The sequence below is a fragment of the Fopius arisanus genome, unplaced genomic scaffold (assembly GCF_000806365.1).
Source record: "Fopius arisanus strain USDA-PBARC FA_bdor unplaced genomic scaffold, ASM80636v1 scaffold00016, whole genome shotgun sequence".
NCBI lineage: Eukaryota > Metazoa > Arthropoda > Insecta > Hymenoptera > Braconidae > Fopius > Fopius arisanus.
This window is the reverse complement of record NW_011887755.1, coordinates 1-19294: the sequence shown is the minus strand read 5'-3', so window position 1 is coordinate 19294 and position 19294 is coordinate 1. Positions and strand designations below refer to the sequence as shown.

Genomic DNA, 19294 nt, shown 5'->3' with positions numbered 1-19294 from the left:
ATAATCGACCAGAATAATTAACTTTGAATGAAAAGGCTGATATGGAATTGGCTTTTTCTGTTCAGTTGTTTGTCAATCTTCATTTACTCTGTTGAAAAACAATATTTGATTTTTCAAATGGCAGAATTTAAGGTGAGAGTTTGATTTATCTGGTCAATGAATTTTTATGATTGATGTTGACGCAAATTTTTAACTGGAATTGTCTTGTTATTTGACCAATTGTATTATTAGATCGTGAGGAACAATCGCTTTTCCAATGTTCCGAAACGATTTTTCTCCAAGTGAATACCGCATTATTTCTCTTTCTCTCTGTTAAAGTTAAATCTTTTTCGTATCCCGTTGGCGTATAGTGAAGTCAAATGCTAAGCAAGAAGTTCGAAAACGATTTGTAAACTAAAATTAATGCTGTATAAAATCACAAGGATATTTTGAAAGAACTAGAAAGAAGTGAACAAACATATGAACTCATGTTACACCCTAGGTCAGTTATGTAAATACGGGAATCCGATCTTGGCATGCGGTATTTGTGCTAATAAAAAATCAGGATATTTTATATAAAATAATGCACCCTATTCACCAAATACGACCATTCAAATACGTTTTTTTTTAATTGTCTTGTTTTTTCATTAAAAATTGACACAGCGTTTATCGATCGGTAAGTAAGCGTTTAAAGAACCTTTTTGCGTACCAGCCTTACATTTTTCTCGAGTGTCCAGCACTCGCGGGTTTCTGTAGTAATAACGGACACCAAGCACTAAGTAAGCACTGAATAATTAAAAAAAGAATGTTCACAACTGAGTAAATACTGATATTTTTTGTTTTGTCAGAAGGAATCTAGTATATCCCTAGGATAACGACAGCAGCAATTTGAGAACACCATCTTCCCGGAATTTTTCTCGGAGTATTCTCTCGTAGTTCTCAGGAATGGAAAAATTCCTGTGGACGTTGACAGGACCTTTTAAATCCACTCTGTTCAAGATTACATAAGCCAATCTCCTCTCACTCTCGATGTATCTCTCATCCAGGGTAAACCAGAGCGCTAAGGCACATCTCTTTCCCTTTTTAATCCCTCGAACTCCATGGAGATTGGTCCCATCAGCAGAAAACGCTACCATTCGCCCACACTTTGGTTTGACACTACTCTCGATCGTTTTGGCTTTAGGATCAGAGGAAAAAACAAATTCCCCACCCTCGAAATCATCGTTGAGATAGACAATGGCTGAATAATTCCTCCAGGTAAATGCCGGCTTCTGGTGGAGACAAACTCCTTTTTCTATTGCTAAGCAATTGTCTGCATGAATTTCGTGACTGAACGTCGATCCATCGGAGAATATTCCTAAAAAAATTATTGGATTGAAGGATATATTTCAATCTTTGATAGATCGATGCGATATTTAAGGTAGGTGGACCAAATAATTACCGGGAAGAGCGGATCGACAGACCAAATGAGTGTATGTAAAGTAGAGTGTTTGAGGAAGATTGAAGTGTTTTTCAACGTGTATACGAGCGAGTTCGGTGGCTTTGAGGAAAAGATCTAGATGGACCGGCTCGAGAAGTCCAAAGTAGACCATCTGAAAATGATGATTACATCAATGAAGATCTCCTTATCTTTTTCGCATAAATTTTAATTAAAAATGGGTGGAAATAATTCTACGCAATCTTCATTACCAAAGCGGCTCTTCCTAATGTGAGGCCTTCGAATTTCTCAAATTTTGAGTGAGGACTCGTATTATGGGCATATCCATCACCTTCAACAGCTGCTTTCTATTATCAAACATACGAATATATTCACTATAATAATATTTTCAGTCATTTTAAAAAATTGTAATCAAAATTTATCAGACTATTTGTTCATACGTCTGCCAATTGAATCAGAGATTTGCACTGGGTTTCTGTCAAGAAGCCTTCAGCAAGGTACCTCATTCGTCCTTTAAGTTCCCCCTCTTCGGCAATAACATTTATTCCTTGAAATAATTCAGTTTGTGATTGCCGCCAAGAATCCGTAATTCCCATCTTTGAACTCTTGACGTTTCCAACTCTAGATTCATTCATGGATATCTCTCCTCCAAATGGTTGTCGTCCCTTGGCCTTAAATTTAAAAAATCCTATTAAATGTTCTGTGTTTCAATTGAAAAAACAATGATTATGAATAATAATTATCAATAAATAGTAATTTATTTGAATCGCGTCGTACACTTGCCACCCACATTCTCTATGACGCTCGCATCTCCGCACTTATCAGATATTTTTTTTTTTGGACCGAAAAAATAAACTGCAGCTGCAGCTGCGCCATCGCAACAGATGTTGAGATCACTCCATTCAAATATTTACATTGAAATATTCATTTTGCTTCGCCGTTTATTTATTCATAGTAATATACAAAATACAAGTATAAAAAAATGTATAAAGACAATTTCCTGATTTTCTATGTGTCTACGGGATTGATAATTCACAAATTAGCGGATCATGAAGAATATTTATCCCATGAGGACTATTAAATTCTCCAACTCTCAAATTACCTTTTCATTATAAGCATTGGATTTCTTTGCGTCAGATATTCTAGCATCAATAATTGTAAATTCATCAGCGATATATCTGAGTATTCGCAACTCGTACTCTTGGCGTTTCACATAATCAACAGCCTCCTGAAAAAAGAAGAATAAAATAAAGGAATGAAATTTAAAAAAACGACGAATTAATAATCAGGAGAGATTATTCAATGCATTGAGAGATCTGTACCGGACGTGCGATAAAATATTCATCCTGTTGGTCTTCCACTTTTGGTAATTTTTTGTAGTATTCTTTATTATTCAGCATTGTTTCATCAGCAGGATAGAAGAGCAGGTAACTTTCCACAGCCTGACAAGTGCTTTTGATCTCGCCCACTAGAGCCATAAAATTCATTGACAAAAATTGTTAGTGACTTCAGCTAACTCGTAAATTTGCCATAAACTTGTCAAGTAGAGTTTTCTCAACTGAAGATTGTGCGCACACATAATCATCTTCTCAAATACTTTTCGTCTTATATTTTATGACTATTATTTATTCATGAATCGAGTCTCTGAGAAAATCAAAAAATTCACCAGCAATTTTCAGAACGAGATGTATTTCCGGGGAAAAATAACTGCTAATAACGGTCGGTTATAGTAATAATGAATGATAATGAGGTCACTGGATTAAACAAGATGAACTGCGATGAGAGAAGATCAAGGATTGAGGTATTTGTCCTTGAATTAGGCAGTACTTACATTTGTAATAGGCAAATTGTAAGTAGTTGTAATGACTTGGTAGAAGTTCCCTTTGATAGTCACCGTTGAAGTTGTTTAATAATTGGGAACACAGTCGTTTGCACTTCAGGCAATACGTGAAATGATCTAGAAAAATGAATCAACGGCATCAATGAGACGTTTAATAAATAGAAGACATTTAATTTGAAAGTAAAAAAAAATTGAAAAGTTAACGATTTTTCTTCTCACTCCAGATAGAACTCACTTGCTATTGAAGAAGTGAACTCTGGATGCCATCCTTGTTCAAAAGAGCCCTCGCAGTACAATCTGCACTCATCTTCAGACTTCATATACAACTTCAAGGATTTCTCGAAATTCTCTGCAGCCTCATCATACAATTCCTCTTCATAAGCATCAACACCTTTCATATAATATTCGAGAAATGGAGACATTTCCAAATTCTTCACTTTACTCTCATCGACTTCCTTGAGAGTCAGGTAGTATCGCAAATTCTTGGAGTTCATCTCGTGCTTTGGATGAACAGTCATATACGTGAAAAGAGCATTAGCAGCTTCTTGAAATCGATTTCTCTGAAAACCAAAAAGAATTAGAGTAAGTCCGCATGAGGGACTTCCGGAAACATGACAAATTTATGATGATGCAAGTTTATGTCTGATATGGGAGAAGACACTTGCATTCTGAGTATCATATATGACAAAACCTCAGCATTTCCCATGCGCTCAAATGTCTCAATGTCACTCTTCTTCTGTCAACCATTCTATGCCAACAGGTTTTTTTTTTGTAATCTATTATTTTGGATTACTGAATTTAACAGTAGTTGGTGGCTGATATCCAATATTGCCGGAACCAGTTTCCGGCAAACGTGGGACGGCCATCGACTGATCGAGAGCCGCATGTCAAGGCCATTCAGTGATAGTGCACGAGTTTTGTGTGGGTCAAACGTTTTAAACTGACTATCACATCGGCAGAAGATAGTATTGTCAAATAATTCCGTAGAGAAGTCGAAAAACAAGATGATTCATTTGAATTTTGGACTGTCTTACATTGATATCTCTGAAATGGAATGAAACTGGAAAAGTTTCACATCTGATATCGTCTGTTCTTTTAAAATGATGTACTAGAAAAACTGATTCTTCAAATATTTCTTAAAAACCAGATGTTACATATGGAAATGGAAACAGAAACTAGGACGGAAATATTCTCACAATATACCCAGAAAACATGAGAACAATCTGCACGAGTTCGGCTAAATTAGAAACAAAAAAATGAAAAAGAAAAGAAGTGTCGGATTTCACTGGCGGAGCTTTACGACACCTATAAACAGTCGTGCAAATGGAATTTTTCGCTGCTGGGAATCGTTTTTCTTAGGAGAAACCATAAAGTCAACCCACATCATCGTTTTAAATAGTCAAAGATCAACGTACCATTTGCACACGCCTACTTGTTTATTTATTGTTGTGGTCACGTTTCGAGTGAGCTGTTTCAATTGCTTGTCGCGGTGGACTTAGTCACGTACGCAAATCCCTGTATTAGGAACAATTAGGAAAATTATGGCAAGAGGATTATTACCTGGTAATAACATATGTGAAGGTATTCATAGGGCTTTAGACCGAGAATTTCCTTCTCCATTTCTCTGGAAATTCGTTTAAGCGACTGTGGACCCATTGCATCTCGGTAATCTTGATTGCAGTTCAGAAGACACAAGGTTTCACGAATTTTTTTCTCGTAAAAGTGAAGGTCTTCCACATTTTCGATGAAAATTGGAGGAGCTTCTGATGCTTCATGGCGACACTTCCTCCGGCAGTTTATTACAGCATTTTTGTAGGATTTATATCTGGAATTCATTGGAGTTTTGCAGGTCTCATAATAAATTCAATGTAATAGTTGAGAATGGGGTTTGATATGCCTCTTCAGGCAGAACATTATTCATGAAAATTATACCTTTGAAGAAAATGATTAAATCCAATGATGCACTCCTCCCAATGTTCATCCAGATAAGTGTCAACTGCAGTCTTATAAATCTCCTCCAAAGTCATACTTTCAAAATCCGGAACTAGTCTCTCGATTTGCTCTACTTTGCGCTCTTTTTCTTCCCTTACATTATCAATTTCATCTCCAACATTAGCTGCAACCGGTTGTACCTCTTCGCTTGCTGCATCTGCGGTCTCTTTCTCAGGTGATTCATCCAGGGGGATCTCGTTCTCCGAAACTTCACATTTGATTTTCGAGATTAAACAGAATATTAGGAGATGAAAGAGGAGGAGTTTTGTGCGTCGCATTATTCCTACTTTATCGTGCACCATAGCTAGCCGGCTTGGGCTCGACTAACTGCGGAATGTGACGTACATACAACTGATCTCCCCAAGTCTGGACGAATGAGAGGAGAGGCCGAGAGGGGACCACTGGACACATATGGTCGCGATAAAACACTTTTTCTCCAAATATTTCTGGGACTCTACGTGGTAGTATTTTGATTTCGGAAAAACTTCCCCGTAATTCGAACAAAGTAATTTTTTTCTGAAATTAGTTCACTGGGAAAATAATTTTAACACTTTTGCCTCGGCTTTTCTATCAAACATTCAGACATTTACTTTTATAGCGTGACTTAAGTATCGTACAAAGTTTGTGAGACATTTTTCTATTCTTTCACATCATCTTAACATTTTTATTTCAAACAATGCTGACCGAAACTCATAAATTATTACAAATTATCCAGAACATTCTCATGATCCTCCGACTATTTTCTCCACTCATCCATCTCTTCGCACTAAACGTCATTTCCGTGTAATCATCCTTGTAATTTCTGTATGGAAATTAATCAGAAAGTAGGACAAAATTTTTTTTTAATTACCCTAATGTTTTAATAATTTCAATTATTCTTGAACAAATGTAAAATATTTATGTTTTTCTCTATATAATAACTAGCACAAAAAATATATCAAAGGTAGAGAAATAATTCCCACTTTCATAGATTGATTGACATGAAAAATAATGATCTTAAGAACAGTAATCCTCTGATCTGAGGAGATTAATGGGAGGACTTCGAAACATCTAAAGAGCTTTGAATTTCTAGAAAATCGAACCATGGAGTTGAGACATAAGGGTAGATTATTAATCGATCCATGTGTTTTTCTTTTTTCGAACTAAACAAAAATTTTGACGATATATAAAAAAGTAATTGTATCTGTATGGAGGTTTTACTGAATAAATCACAACCTAAGGATAAACGATTTGAAATAACAGTAAAGGATAATTCCCTGGTGAAACGATGAAGCATAATGAGTCGAGAAACATTTCAATTAAATTCTTTGTATTCACGCATTTATCTCGACAGAGAAGAATTTTAGGAAAAAATGTTGAGGAACTTTTTTGGATATTAAAAATATGCCCAATGTAAAAGTTTCAACATTTTTTTCCAGAATACATTACCATCGCTAAGACTGCATATTTGAAAAGTAACTCGGGACGTTTTAGCATTTCACCGGTGAATTAATCATTTGAATTCTATGTACTGTAAAAAAAAAATGGAAAAAGTCGATTTTTCTTGTGATAATAATGAATATTAAGCGGGTGAATATTTATCTACTGTTCTAAGCCTAGTTAACGTATATGTAACCATGAGAACTTGCAAACGGCTAAACAAAAAAAATGTTATTAATCAAAATTCCTGAAAATCTATTCCCTTTTCATTACTTTTTTGGATAAACTACTTCGAAGAAATTCCCACGCATAAAGATAATATCTGTACTATTTTCCATTATTCACACTACCTCCGATTGATTATTTTCTCACTTGTACTTATAATTCTTTTGATTGCTGTTCCAAAACAATCTCATATTAAAAAAAAACGACTAAACGCTTCAATAATGAAAAAAATGCGTTTTGAAGAAACAACTTCTTAATTGATGGACATACCTACAGAAGTCCTTTCCCTGGAGGAATTTACACATCAACATTAACATTAATTATCAACAAATGAACGCCACGACAACGCATGATTTTTTTTTTCGAACAATGAACAATAATGAAATACTACAAAAAAAAATCCTTCATATGTTTTTCATTATATTTTGAATTGCACACCACACATTTATCAACAATAAAGAATTTCGTTTGTAAATGTGTCGATTGTAATTTCAATTGTATAGAATTCCAAAATATATTGAAAAAAATATGAAATTCTTCGTAAAATTATGTTATTATCTCAAAAAACGAGGAAATTTGTGGAAAAAAATTTCACTTTTCTTGTTGATTTCAATTATCAACAAAAATTCTGAGATAACTCCATAATTAATGGAAATATCTACGAAAATACATTCATAAATCTTGAATTATTTTCTGTCATTCTCAAAAAAAAAAAATACTCGTATTACGCTAGTGCTTATCTTGCTAAATATTCTTCACATATTAATATAATTTGTGATTCGCACCTGAACTCTGCGAGGAATTCCCAAACTCAAACAATCTACATCAAGTATCACGAGTTGGAAATGAAAAAAATACCAACTTATGCAGTATCACTACAAATAATTCCATAATCATCAACATCTAAAGTTAAAACCACTAAAAGATGATTATCAGCAGTCGTTTGACAATCATCTCTTCACAAAATATTCGATGTGTGCATTACTCGATTAATTCTGAAGCCATCGATCGAAAGCTTACACCGACAGTGAGCAATAAGACCAATTAATTAAAAAATTCAACTTTTTTCCGATTGAACGTTTTTATCGTAATCCTCTTAGCATCTAATAGCGATGAACAATCATCAAGTCGTCACTAATGAGTCAATTTGCAAGCGAATCATCAAGCAGTGACCATTGGTACGTCTAACCATGAGCTCATTATTCCTTCAAAATAATTTACAAAAACTCTCTCCCCCTTAATAATAATTAAAAAAAAAAACAAACAAAAAAGTCGGGAAGAGACTTCAATTCCATTAGAATCGGGAGACACATGCTGTATTAAAATTGCAGCCTAACAAATCAACTCATTTTCTCCGTATTCATGAGTCAAATAAATAGATGTACAACTAGTATCAATAAAAAACTGCATTCTTGGCTAATAACTGTCCTCGATCATGGAAACTCTATGATACTGCCAAAAAAAAATTCCAAAATTTCGCCAACCATCAGTAACATAAATGGAAAAGACACGATGGAAAAATGAAGTTGAAAAAAACAAGGTAATGAGATCGACAAAAATACTGCCAACGATGATGCTTCATTCAGTCGTAATCATATAACGTATATACAGTGATTGCAGTTTTTAAAAAATCGAGAGAAAATAGACAATGTGCTCGTGAACTCCAATTGGTCTTTTGGAATGCAGTTTCTGTTTAATTTCATCGGGGATTTTCATTCATGTCAATGATTATTTACATTTCCTTCAACCTGTTCAATCGACGAGCTGTATTGCTTGTCCTAAAAAAATAAATACATTGGTGATGGGGGGGGAGAGAGGAAGGGGGGGGGGCGATAGAGAAAGAGATGAGCTGCTGGAGAAGCTTCAACTTAATTCCTTGGGGTATCAGAGGGCAATGATTTTTTCTTCCGAGCGTTGAAGAAGCGCGAGACAACGACGATACGCTGTAAACACTATTTATTCTTTTTATCATCAAGTGATGTAGATCTCTCAACTTTGGAGAATGATGGAGTGTCTGGGCTGTCGACTTTGTAACGCTTAAGGATCTTTCGAGTCTCCGGGCTTTGATCCATTATTTTACCCTTTGTACCCAATTTTGAGTCAACTTTTGAGGACTGTCCCTCCGGTTCTGGACGAGCTGTGACTTTCAGGGATGATTTGTTCGAGACAGGAATCACTGTTGTTGTGGAGTCTGAGGAGCCACTGGTCTCCGGTGTAGATCTGTCTTTAGCTTCTTCGTATTTATCGAGAGGGGAGGAAAGAGTTTTATCGGTTTCCTTGGGGCAGTCTTCGCCTCTTGCTCCTGTAGGGGAGTCCTTCTCCTCGGCGATTCGGGGGAGTTGAGTGGGGCCACAAGAATTGGAGAGGCCCACACTTGGAATAGTTATTGAAATACCGTGAGACAGCTTTGAGTATTCGGTTGGCTTTTGCTCTGCTGTTTTTTTGCCGTCTGTTTTGGGTTCGTGAGGATCTTTGGATGCTGTTTCCGGTGGAGTATCCTCGGCTGACTCAGGATGAGATGTTTGGGCGATTGTGACACGCGGTGTTACTCGGACGACGCTGTTCGCCAGGGGTGAAATCGAAGTTTTATTTTCAGCGGAGCGGGGATGCAACCGATCGGGACTCAGGGCACGACGGAGAAGAGGTGAACCAGGTTCGGCGGATTTTGGACGACCATACGTTTTCTTTTGACTCGCTGGAGTAGATAAAGATACTCCTGTGAAGGAGAAATTTTAATTAAAAGAAAAATCTTGTACTAGTGTTGTTCGAATACAAATGAATCAATTGCATTTACTCTCCCTATTTTCGCAATATTTACACAAAGTAAAATGGGTTGCTCATTTAAGAGAATTATGATACACCTCAATACTATTTCAGTGAAATGTTTTCAGTTTTACCTGGGCTGTATGACTGCGTGGTGTTAGAGCTGCCCGGTTGATGTCCTGTGGGAAAAGCCAAAGGACTTGGACTCCTAGTGGGGCTGGCTGGAATAGGTGAAGGACTTGGAGTTCTCGCCAACGGTGATAATGGAATATGACCCACTGATTTTCTACGATTAGGCGAGTGTATGTTCTTGGCGGTTGTATGCAATTTGTGCTTGAGACCGTGAAGAGTACTTGGCCGCTGATAGTGCGACTGATTCGAGAGATTACTTATGTTACCAACTGAAGTACTTGAACCAGGGGACGATGAGCTTGGACTTGAACACGGGCTGGAGGTTCCAGCGGAGTGATAAGAATCTGCTGTAGGACGGTTTGCCGTCGGTGGGGACGGAGTACACACTGATTTTGCAACACAACTTGCATAATACGGTGAGGATTCCTGTTGTGGTGGTAATGACCGAGTAAACGATTGGAACGAACGACTCGGTGTTACCATGGACGGAGAACAAATTCCTGCTGCCATCTAAATTCATTCAATTTTGTTAGGGTCATAATCTTGTTTTTTTTTCAGCAGTGATTTTGTATGAATGCTTCAGTGATTAAATGAATTCAGTGACGTAGATGTAAAAGATGGCAAGAGGATATAGCTGATAGGTGAATTTGTGAGAAATATCTCGGAATTTAATGCTTAAACGGTTCACGACAAGAAATAACACTTGCTTAATTGTGTAATCATCTCGCTAAGAACAGATTTCCGGAGTTTCAAGAATTTCCCCCTAGAACTCTCTAAAAATTAACGAAATTAACCAATTAAGTAAGTATATGTTCAGCGCAAACCGTCTTTTTAGTTGAGTACTGAATGTCCAAGTAATAAATGAACAAAAAAAAATGGATAACTCATACCATAAGTGGAGGTTTGCTGTCGCTGGGTAGAATGGGTGCTGACAATGGACAACTGATACTTAATGGCTGTAAGAAACACAAATTGGTGATTTAAAGAATAAATAAATAAAATGACTTCAGATTATCAGCTATCCTCGATAATCATTAGAAAAGTATAAATGTGATACACAAAATTTTGAGTTGTCTAAAAGTGTGATTGAACGGTGCTTTATGTGAGATAATTGACTTGATGATATATTAATTTGAGTTATAACTGCTTACTTGCTGCATTTCTACACTCGCCCGTTTTGAACTAATTCTCCTGAACAGTGATGTTTTTCTCTTCTTATCTGAATGATCCCGTTTCTGCTTTCTCTGTCTGTGCAATGTTCGTTTGGCCATTCTACTTTGTGCAAGCTCTCGCTTACGACCACCAGTCTTGATACTTGTATTTTCGAGGGGTGTACTACGAATAGTGACATGATCACCACCACTCAGCATCAATTGAAGTACCTGGGTGTGATAAAGACCTTGGACTGGCTCGCCATTTATGTGAGTTATCAAATCACCTGGCCTGAGACCAGCCTCGAACGCAGGACTCGATTGATCCACCGCCATTACTAAGTGATGCATTGTATAAAAATCACTGTCCCCATAATAAACCCTAATTGTATGAACCGTGAAACCGAAGCCATTGGGTCCCCTTCGGATGATAGTCGGTGGCTTTAGGCTCGTAACCAGTGGACTCAACTCACGACATGGCGATGTATCCCTTGAAGAGGCGGTCGATGAGCCCCCTGGTGATTCTATCGATTGGCACATCGACGGATCGACTGGAAAAATTCATTCAGTACAAAACAAATTATAAAGGAAAAGTCAAAGTCATGACTCACTGGCCATGCATTTAACCGTGTTATGAATACTAACAGGAGAATTCATTTGTTGGTATAACCAGCGAAAGTCCACTTGTCGATGCTGATTTTATGACTGAACGAGCCTTCTGTTTAACGTAAAGTGGTAGTGGTGTTGCATTTAAAGACTCATAGGAATCCGTGCTGGAATTGTGTTTATCGTCAGATATTTCTCTATTTGCAGTTCCCAAATCCAATCTGTAACATTATTTCGACAAATTAATATTAATATTTTGACAATTTTTTATGACCCATAGAAGAAAGTTATATTTTTCACTTCCTAATCGACAATTATTTTATTCGTGAATGAACAGTGTCATGTGGTGATAATGCAAAGCTGAAGTACTGTGTTCGAAATCATGAAACAAAGATTAAAAAACTAGATCAACGAGAAGCCAAATAAAAATGAGTTGAATGGAACATAGGCAGCGAATACGACTGAATGAAAAAAATAACAAATAAAAAAAAATCATGAATGCCAGCACCGGCGTATGACTCACGTGTGATCACCATCAATGGAAATACTGAACCTGGGCAGCTTGTCACGTGCATGAACATGCCGTTTCCTCTGTATCTGCGGACTAATATCATCGGATTCCGTCTGGGATGATTCAGGGGTGCTCATCCCAATGACTCCCACAGTGCCCCCAGAATTTTTGATAGTTCCCTTGGATTCTCCACTCATCATAGAGCCGGGACTATTAGAAGACACATCTGATCCACTCTTATCAAGTGTATCATTATGCGATATATTTTTGCTTGTGAATAAAGCTCGGTTCTTCTCCTGCCCGTCTTTCTCAAGAGCCCTGAGAGGTGGTGAAAATGAATTCGATGAGTTTGGTGATAACTGTGAGACACTTCTGTCATTATCACTCTTGAATAATTGCTTTTTCGAGGAATCTAGCTCACTATCCTGCATCAAATTAGGTGGCCTTGTTTGGGAAATTTTTCTCGACTGCGGTGAATAAGACGAGAAACTTCCAAACAGTGGTGAGTCATCAGTGTCATCAGTGTCCTCCCCAAGATCATGATTATATCTGTCCATTCTCGTGTCAAAATAACTAGTGTCCTCGTCGTGCGTCAGCTGAGGAACAAATTCAGCCTTCTGCCTCAAAAGAGTATTCCAGTTGACTCCATAGAAATAAAGGTGCTCTTTGACTTCGTGAGCCCCACCAGTTCCCAGTCGTTCCCTGGCACTCTGCTGGAGAAGAGCAGTGATTATGTCCTTTGCCTCGAGTTGGACGGGCCAGTCCTCTTCATCGGGCCACTCAATATCATCGTTAACAGTGTGCGCAAACAACTCCTCGGGAGTGTCTCCGAAAAATGGTACACAACCGATCAGGAATTCGTAAAGTATTATTCCCATGGACCACCAGTCCACAGGCTTTCCATATCCTTGCCTTAGAATTACCTCTGGGGCGATGTACTCAGGTGTGCCAAACACCTGCTTATCTGAGAACTGACGAGTGTCACGATCAATGTAACCCTCATATAAATTCGTAGCCAGGGACATTAAACCCATTTTGCTGAGACCGAAGTCAGTGAGTTTGATGTGTCCCAATGCAGTGATCAAGAGATTGTCTGGCTTGAGATCTCTGTGGACGATCCCATAGCTGTGGAGGTATTCAACAGCAAGGACAGTCTCAGCGAAGTAGAACCTCGCCATATCCGGAGGAAGGGGGCCAATGTTTTTCAGTAGACTGGCACAATCACCACCTTCCACATACTCCATCACGAGACACAGATGCTTCTTCGTCTCGAAGCTGCAGTACATAGAGACAACGAAAGGATTGTCTGTGAAACTCATGATATCACGTTCTGCAAACACCTGATCCACCTGATTTCTCAGCATGAGATTGTTCTTGTTGATTTTCTTCATGGCAAAACGCTGACGAGTGCTTTTCTCTTTGACCAAGTACACTGCGCCGTAGGCCCCATTACTGACGAGCTTAAGCACTTCGTAATCACTCTCGCAGGGCACCTTTTGGCATTTTCCGTCGTCTTCCTTATTAGGACTCGAGGACATCTGCACGTTTTTCGAGGCTGAGCTCGCTGAGTCCTCCAGTTTATTCAGATCTTCTTGGAGGTCTGATATGGGGTCTCGATTGAGGGAGAGTTTACTAATGATGTACTGGGGAATGTCAGCTTTCAACCCATTGTTGATTTTCGCCTGGCCCTCTGCCTGCTCCAGGAGATGGTAAAACTCCTCTGGATCGAACTCAAGGCACTCGAGGAGACGAGCAGGCCGTGAAATTATCAGTAACAATTTTTTTATTAGACCCGTCAACTGAGTAGCTGCCTCCAGGGACTTGTCCTTCGTCTAGACACAAGGTAAATGTTACTTAATTGTTTATTGTTTTAGATAATCGCCACTCACTTCTTATTTTGCGATTTTTTTTTTTTTTGAAATATCAATCATCAGTTGACGTAAATAATACTCACCTCCATCAACAAATGCTCAAGGCTCTCAGTCATCTCGTAGAAATACCGCGATGCTATCAATTTTTCTTGTGATTTTTGCAGACAATCACGAGCCATTTCAATAATTTGATGATGCACAAATCGGACTATTGGTAAACAATCACCCACGAGGTGGGAGAGAACCTCGTACTCATCAATATCTTTGTTTTCGTTTATGAAATTTGTCAGACGCTCCTCCATCTGCTGAGTTGCCTGGTGGAAAGAGGTAGAAAAACACCCAAGGACGTGTTAAGGTGATTTCGAAAGAACAATCATAAAATGATAAATTACGTGTCAATGATTTTTGTCAAGGGAGAGAAATATTCTGAGATCACAGACATTATTCACGGTGAGTTTGCGGAACCAGTGGAATTTGGGTCAGACTTATGACCTCGTGTTTGGAATAAGAGAATACGCGTCTCGTAGTAGAGTAAAAGCCACTCTTGTTCCTGATTCCGTTATTTTTGAATGAATCAACACATTTGTCACTTGAATTGGCATTGCGCCAGTTTGTAGTATATTACTCGCAAGTCGAGAGCAATATTTGACCCTCTAATGGGTCAATCATAATTGATGTCTCATGCAAAATATAAACACGAGGGTAAGTCTACATAATTAAAATTTAAGAAATTATACTGGGAGGAGTTGCGGACGATCGCTCTGGTGCTATAAATTTTTTATGTAACTTGTTTTGAATGATATGTTCTTATGAAATTAATTGCGTTGTACTTACTTTAGGGAAGCGTTCTTTGTAGAGAGTATTCATCATCACAATTTCATTGTCGAGAACTGGAGAACGACTTGGACTACTGCAATATGAATGTGAAGAGTACTTTAATTGAATGAAAAGAAGGAAATTCATAGCAAACTCTTCAATAAACATTTATCAACCCAAAGATTAAGTATTAAATTCATATAAATGCAGTACGATAAAAATAAATAATTTCATAACAAAATTGATGACTCGTGAATTGGAATGGAAAAGTAAACGGCGAGAAGGTGTATGACACTGTGAAATATGGAATAAACGAAAAAAAAATCACTTGAATTAACCAATGATAAGTACTTGCCTTAAACTCCGTGATCTTGGTCGATGCAATGGTGACCTCCGACCTTCTTCCTCAAGACTAAATGATATACTGCCAGGTATACTGGAGATACTAGAGCCTGGGAAGCCCGGATGCGATGAGCACGGGGTGCCAGGTTTAGAAAAATGACAGGAGAGTATTCTAAGCTCGTCCTTAGTCGGAATGTTTGGCAACTGATGCAGCCGCTCTTGGCTCGAGCACTGGGAGGAGACATTGCTGGAGCCTGGGGTTGTGCCATATCCACTCGAAGGAAGACTTGCTACCGACCAACGTCTTCCATCGGCAGTACCGGATGCTCCACCTCCGATTCTATCGACCCAATTCAAGTTAATCAATCATTTTTTCTGTACTGAATCGTAAATTGATCCCAAATAGGGTAGTCGATTTACTACCGGGGGTTAAAATGACTGGCGTACCTTTTTATTGGAGCAAAAGCAAAGTGAGGACTTGAAGACATCCTTGGGCTCTCGAGTGGACTTCCTACGATGGGCACAAATGCTGGAAAATTATTATTGATTAGGTAATTAAGTAATTAGCCCCTCCATTTTCATTATGGAAATTAAACGATCGAGGTCACTTGAATGTATAATATAATAATTCAATGATTATTCGGAGGGACTCTAACCCTGATGGATTTGATACTGACAGAAGTGAGTTGCAAGAGGTGAGATTTTTTTTTCACAACCTTACATGATAATAATATTAGATTAAGGACAGCTGCCAAACTGAGAGGTCTTTGTTTGCGCAATTTTTCATCACTCCACGCCACTTCCACACGAATAATTAGATACACGTGCCAAATTTCAAACTCTGATTGTTGGCTCCAAATGGGTTTTGTATCCATGTTACGAGTATCGGTTATGTGCAATTGTACGTCAATTGTTGATTGAATGGAGTAGGGAAGAAGGGAGGAAGTGGTTGGAGGTTTTACCTGACAATGGTGAGTGACATCGTGGTAATGTGGGTGAGGTTGTGGCGATGAACGATTTGCGTTGAGCTGCCTTGGCTGCACGACGAGGAATATTGAATTCACGCTGTTGGCATAATTATAAAATAATTAGTTCAAGAATTTTTGAGGTATTCGAACACTCAGTTAGTCTCGGTCATAAAGATTGCGGTACAAAATTATCCAGAGAAATTTTTTATCCAGATATGATTCAGTGATTATTTGTTTTCATAAAACCTAATGGGAATGGAATTGACTGTTAATTCGTAGAAATTAATTACCATATGCATAGATAAGGACGGTGCGGATTTTCCAATCGAATTCCTCATTCTCACCAAGTTTGATAACTCATTGGTACCCCCTGTAAATGTCAAGATAATTAGATTAAATAAACATGAAAAAAAAATAAATTAAATGATGTAATAAAAAATTCTTTTCATTTTGTAGAACAGACATTTTTAAGGAAAGAAAAACAATAAATGTTGAGCAAGAAGAAAATAGCTAGACTACATTTTCGGAAAATTCAGATATCAAGCAGTGACTATTCGTAAGCAATTCAAATTTCCCAGGACCATTAATTTGCCCGGACATAAATAGGCTCCAACTTGAACATTTCAAGCAAATTGACTTCTAAATGCATTTTCGAAAAATAACCGAAACAAAAAACGATACATGATTCTAACATTCCAGCCGTTTGTAACGTCACTGCAAAATAATGATTGTTGCATAGATCAACATATCTTGGTGAGTGTATGCAATGTCTCACCAGCACGAACTGGTGCCTCTTTGCTGTCGAGTCTCCCTGGCAATTGCTGCTTCTTTTCTTCATGAGTATTGCCACTGTTATCCTCATTTTCAGTCTGATCAAACACGAGAACACGAGCCGAGTTGCCATGTGAACGAAGACGTGGCCTGCTCGGCCTATTCCTTCCAAGATCCATCGTACAATCGTTTATCTTCTTGATATCACAGAAATACTGAAAAAATAAGAACGTTAAACAGATTAATACTTCGGTATCAGACGATCATTTTTATTATTTTTTATTCTTCATTCCTCATTGCCTCTCTCTGTTATTTTAATACACAATAAAATTTTGGTGCACTCGTTATTAATGCTGATTGCATTTTTAAACTTCAAGATGAGAATTTCGTGTATTTTCCTATTTCAGAATTGTTGATCGAATTTGTTCAGCTATTTTTACGGGTGATAAGTAAAGCGAAAAAATATACAAATGCTGGGGCAAATGGGAGAGTACACAGAATACAGAATTGGAGTGAACATTGTTGAAATTTGCAAAAACAAGTGATTCACACGATGTTGTTTACCACTTTGCTATTAAAATATTATGCAATTAACAATTATTGAAATTTGCCAACGATTGTCAGTAATAATTTGTCCTTTACCGAATCTAGCTCAATGAGCGATTGACTTTCCTCGATTGATTCGAGAATTTTACAATAATCCCATTGTAGACGCTGCTTGATATAACAATACTCATAGTTTGCGCAATGACAAAATCAATTGAAACGATTTAAAAAGGCACATAAAAATGTATAATTATTACAATTGATTATATGTTGAGGATTAAAACGAACAGTTATAAATGTTAAACCCTGAAACAGACCAATATACAAATTTGGATAGGCAACTGTTACAAATGCAACCGCGGATGACCCCCACTGAGTCACTTTCCAAATATTCTACAAATGTTTTGACAATCTCACGCACTCAATACAACACGAGAGTACCCCTGGCTCCATATTGCATCCAAAAATAATTAAATCTACGAGAAGACACATTCTATTCTTGAATATTGCCTATTCACTAAAGACACATGTCACAAATTATATTTTTCCAGCACCACACCAGAATCACTCACGTGTTTTCCCCAAATCAATGACGCAAGATTCTCAGGCCCTTGGAGAGTAAACAAATCCCACAATGCAATTATGTAAATTTAATAATTATCGTGGATTCGACTCTGACGATATCTTCAATAATAAACATCTCCACTAGCAAATAAATCAATACAACCGCGTAATCTCATGCACCGCATCATTGACCATTGATAGCAATCAACCCGTAAATGAAAAAAAAATAAAGGAAAAGGTCAGAAAAAGTGAGTCAATAATTGTCTTGAACCAGAAGTAGTAGAGAGCCAAGCCCTTACCACAAAATCACCGAAAGCAGGGACTGTCACTCTGGGGAGGGAATCAAGACCCCTCACTTCCCGGTAGTAACAATAATAACCAAAAGCATGTAATTTACCTTTTGAATCCTTGAGGGCAATCGGGAAAGAATATCGTCGTGGAGTTTATTCACCGTCGGACAGATTCGATGAAATAAACACAAAAAAACTAATCCACATTGACTGTGTGACAAAAAAAGAATTGCGAAATTTGTCGTGCAGCGTATATGAGAAAAGTATTTACTCCCGAAGACTTGTGGGTGTATGCAAAAAATTTTCACAGTATCGAATAATATATAAGAGTGATAACCATGAAAAATAATGCTCACGACTAACGACAATCATTGAATATGATCACATCCGTATTCGTTTATTTGGTGGATGCTTTCTGCACAACCGGTGAACTTGTTTCGTCGATATTTCATCCATTCTTGTGGGAGTTTTACGGGATAAAAGCACAGAACCACGGATGTTTTCTCTATTTTTACGGTTTTTTTCTATCGAGAGTGAAAATTCATTACGAAACCCGTTGCGACCATGGGTTTTTTCTGACTCATGACGGACAACAGCGAATGGGCCTCAAAAGAGAGTATGCACGGACCCACAGTCCAACACAGACACTGCAAGAATTAAAGATGTGCGGCTAGTAGTCATTCGTTACTTTTCAATCGTTAATTTGGCAAGCCCTAAGTAACAAGTGTCAAGAGTGAACAATATTCGGAACATGGGGCTGCTTTATCGACCGTTGGTACTTAACAGTTGCAGGCGAAGCTCAACGGTCAACCTCAAAGAGGATTGACTGAAGTAGAGGCTGAGTTCTAGGGGTTGGAGTGACGACATAGTAGTACTGCACCGCAAGAGAGAGAGGGCGCCACACGCAATGGGAGTGTCTGTACGTCAGCGGACTGGGTAACTGCCTCAGTAGAAGTCCCGCTGTCAGAGGGACCAATTGACTGGATAAATTTTATTTTTTGAAAATTAAAAATTTTCCAATTTCAGTGAATACCTCCTAGATTTTCATGCTCTCCTGATACTTTTTTGCG

General features: G+C 37.9%; 2 protein-coding genes across 5 annotated transcripts; both read right to left on the bottom strand.

The window, feature by feature from the left end:
- Window positions 1–42: 42 nt before the first annotated feature.
- Window positions 43–5646, bottom strand: LOC105263645 (prolyl 3-hydroxylase 2). Its single transcript, XM_011299974.1, has 10 exons — window positions 5190–5646; window positions 4818–5082; window positions 3493–3817; window positions 3249–3374; window positions 2740–2885; window positions 2520–2645; window positions 1858–2088; window positions 1669–1764; window positions 1421–1571; window positions 43–1336 (listed from the first exon to the last, which is right to left on the bottom strand). Exons 1-10 carry the CDS (start codon window positions 5549–5551, stop codon window positions 846–848), a joined length of 2319 nt encoding a protein of 772 aa, XP_011298276.1. The 5' UTR covers window positions 5552–5646; the 3' UTR covers window positions 43–845.
- A 1836-nt stretch (window positions 5647–7482) lies between these two features.
- Window positions 7483–18858, bottom strand: dop (microtubule-associated serine/threonine (MAST) protein kinase dop). 4 transcript variants are annotated; one of them, XM_011299969.1, is made up of 14 exons: window positions 18332–18858; window positions 16829–17039; window positions 16344–16423; window positions 16048–16150; window positions 15533–15614; window positions 15099–15425; window positions 14762–14837; window positions 14011–14241; window positions 12069–13888; window positions 11585–11766; window positions 10940–11490; window positions 10679–10744; window positions 9791–10298; window positions 7483–9609 (listed from the first exon to the last, which is right to left on the bottom strand). In XM_011299969.1, the coding sequence occupies exons 2-14, from the start codon at window positions 17001–17003 to the stop codon at window positions 8846–8848; spliced, it is 4965 nt and encodes a 1654-aa protein (XP_011298271.1). In that variant the 5' UTR covers window positions 17004–17039; window positions 18332–18858; the 3' UTR covers window positions 7483–8845. The 4 variants fall into 4 exon arrangements, with proteins under 4 accessions (XP_011298271.1, XP_011298273.1, XP_011298274.1 ...); XM_011299971.1 differs by having other exon boundaries at window positions 7483–9588; XM_011299972.1 differs by having other exon boundaries at window positions 12099–13888.
- Window positions 18859–19294: the final 436 nt, after the last annotated feature.

Excerpts from the sequence above, each read along its gene's own strand:
- LOC105263645 (XM_011299974.1), bottom strand. The coding sequence starts at position 5,551 with ATGGTGCACGATAAAGTAGGAATAATGCGACGCACAAAACTCCTCCTC. Across the intron at positions 5,083-5,189 it reads TTTAATCATTTTCTTCAAAG|ATATAAATCCTACAAAAATG; the intron begins GTATAATTTTCA and ends AATGAATTCCAG. Across the intron at positions 3,818-4,817 it reads TTCACATATGTTATTACCAG|AGAAATCGATTTCAAGAAGC; the intron begins GTAATAATCCTC and ends TTTGGTTTTCAG.
- dop (XM_011299969.1), bottom strand. The coding sequence starts at position 17,003 with ATGGATCTTGGAAGGAATAGGCCGAGCAGGCCACGTCTTCGTTCACAT. Across the intron at positions 15,426-15,532 it reads GCTTTTGCTCCAATAAAAAG|AATCGGAGGTGGAGCATCCG; the intron begins GTACGCCAGTCA and ends TTGGGTCGATAG. Across the intron at positions 10,745-10,939 it reads CGAGTGTAGAAATGCAGCAA|CCATTAAGTATCAGTTGTCC; the intron begins GTAAGCAGTTAT and ends TGTTTCTTACAG.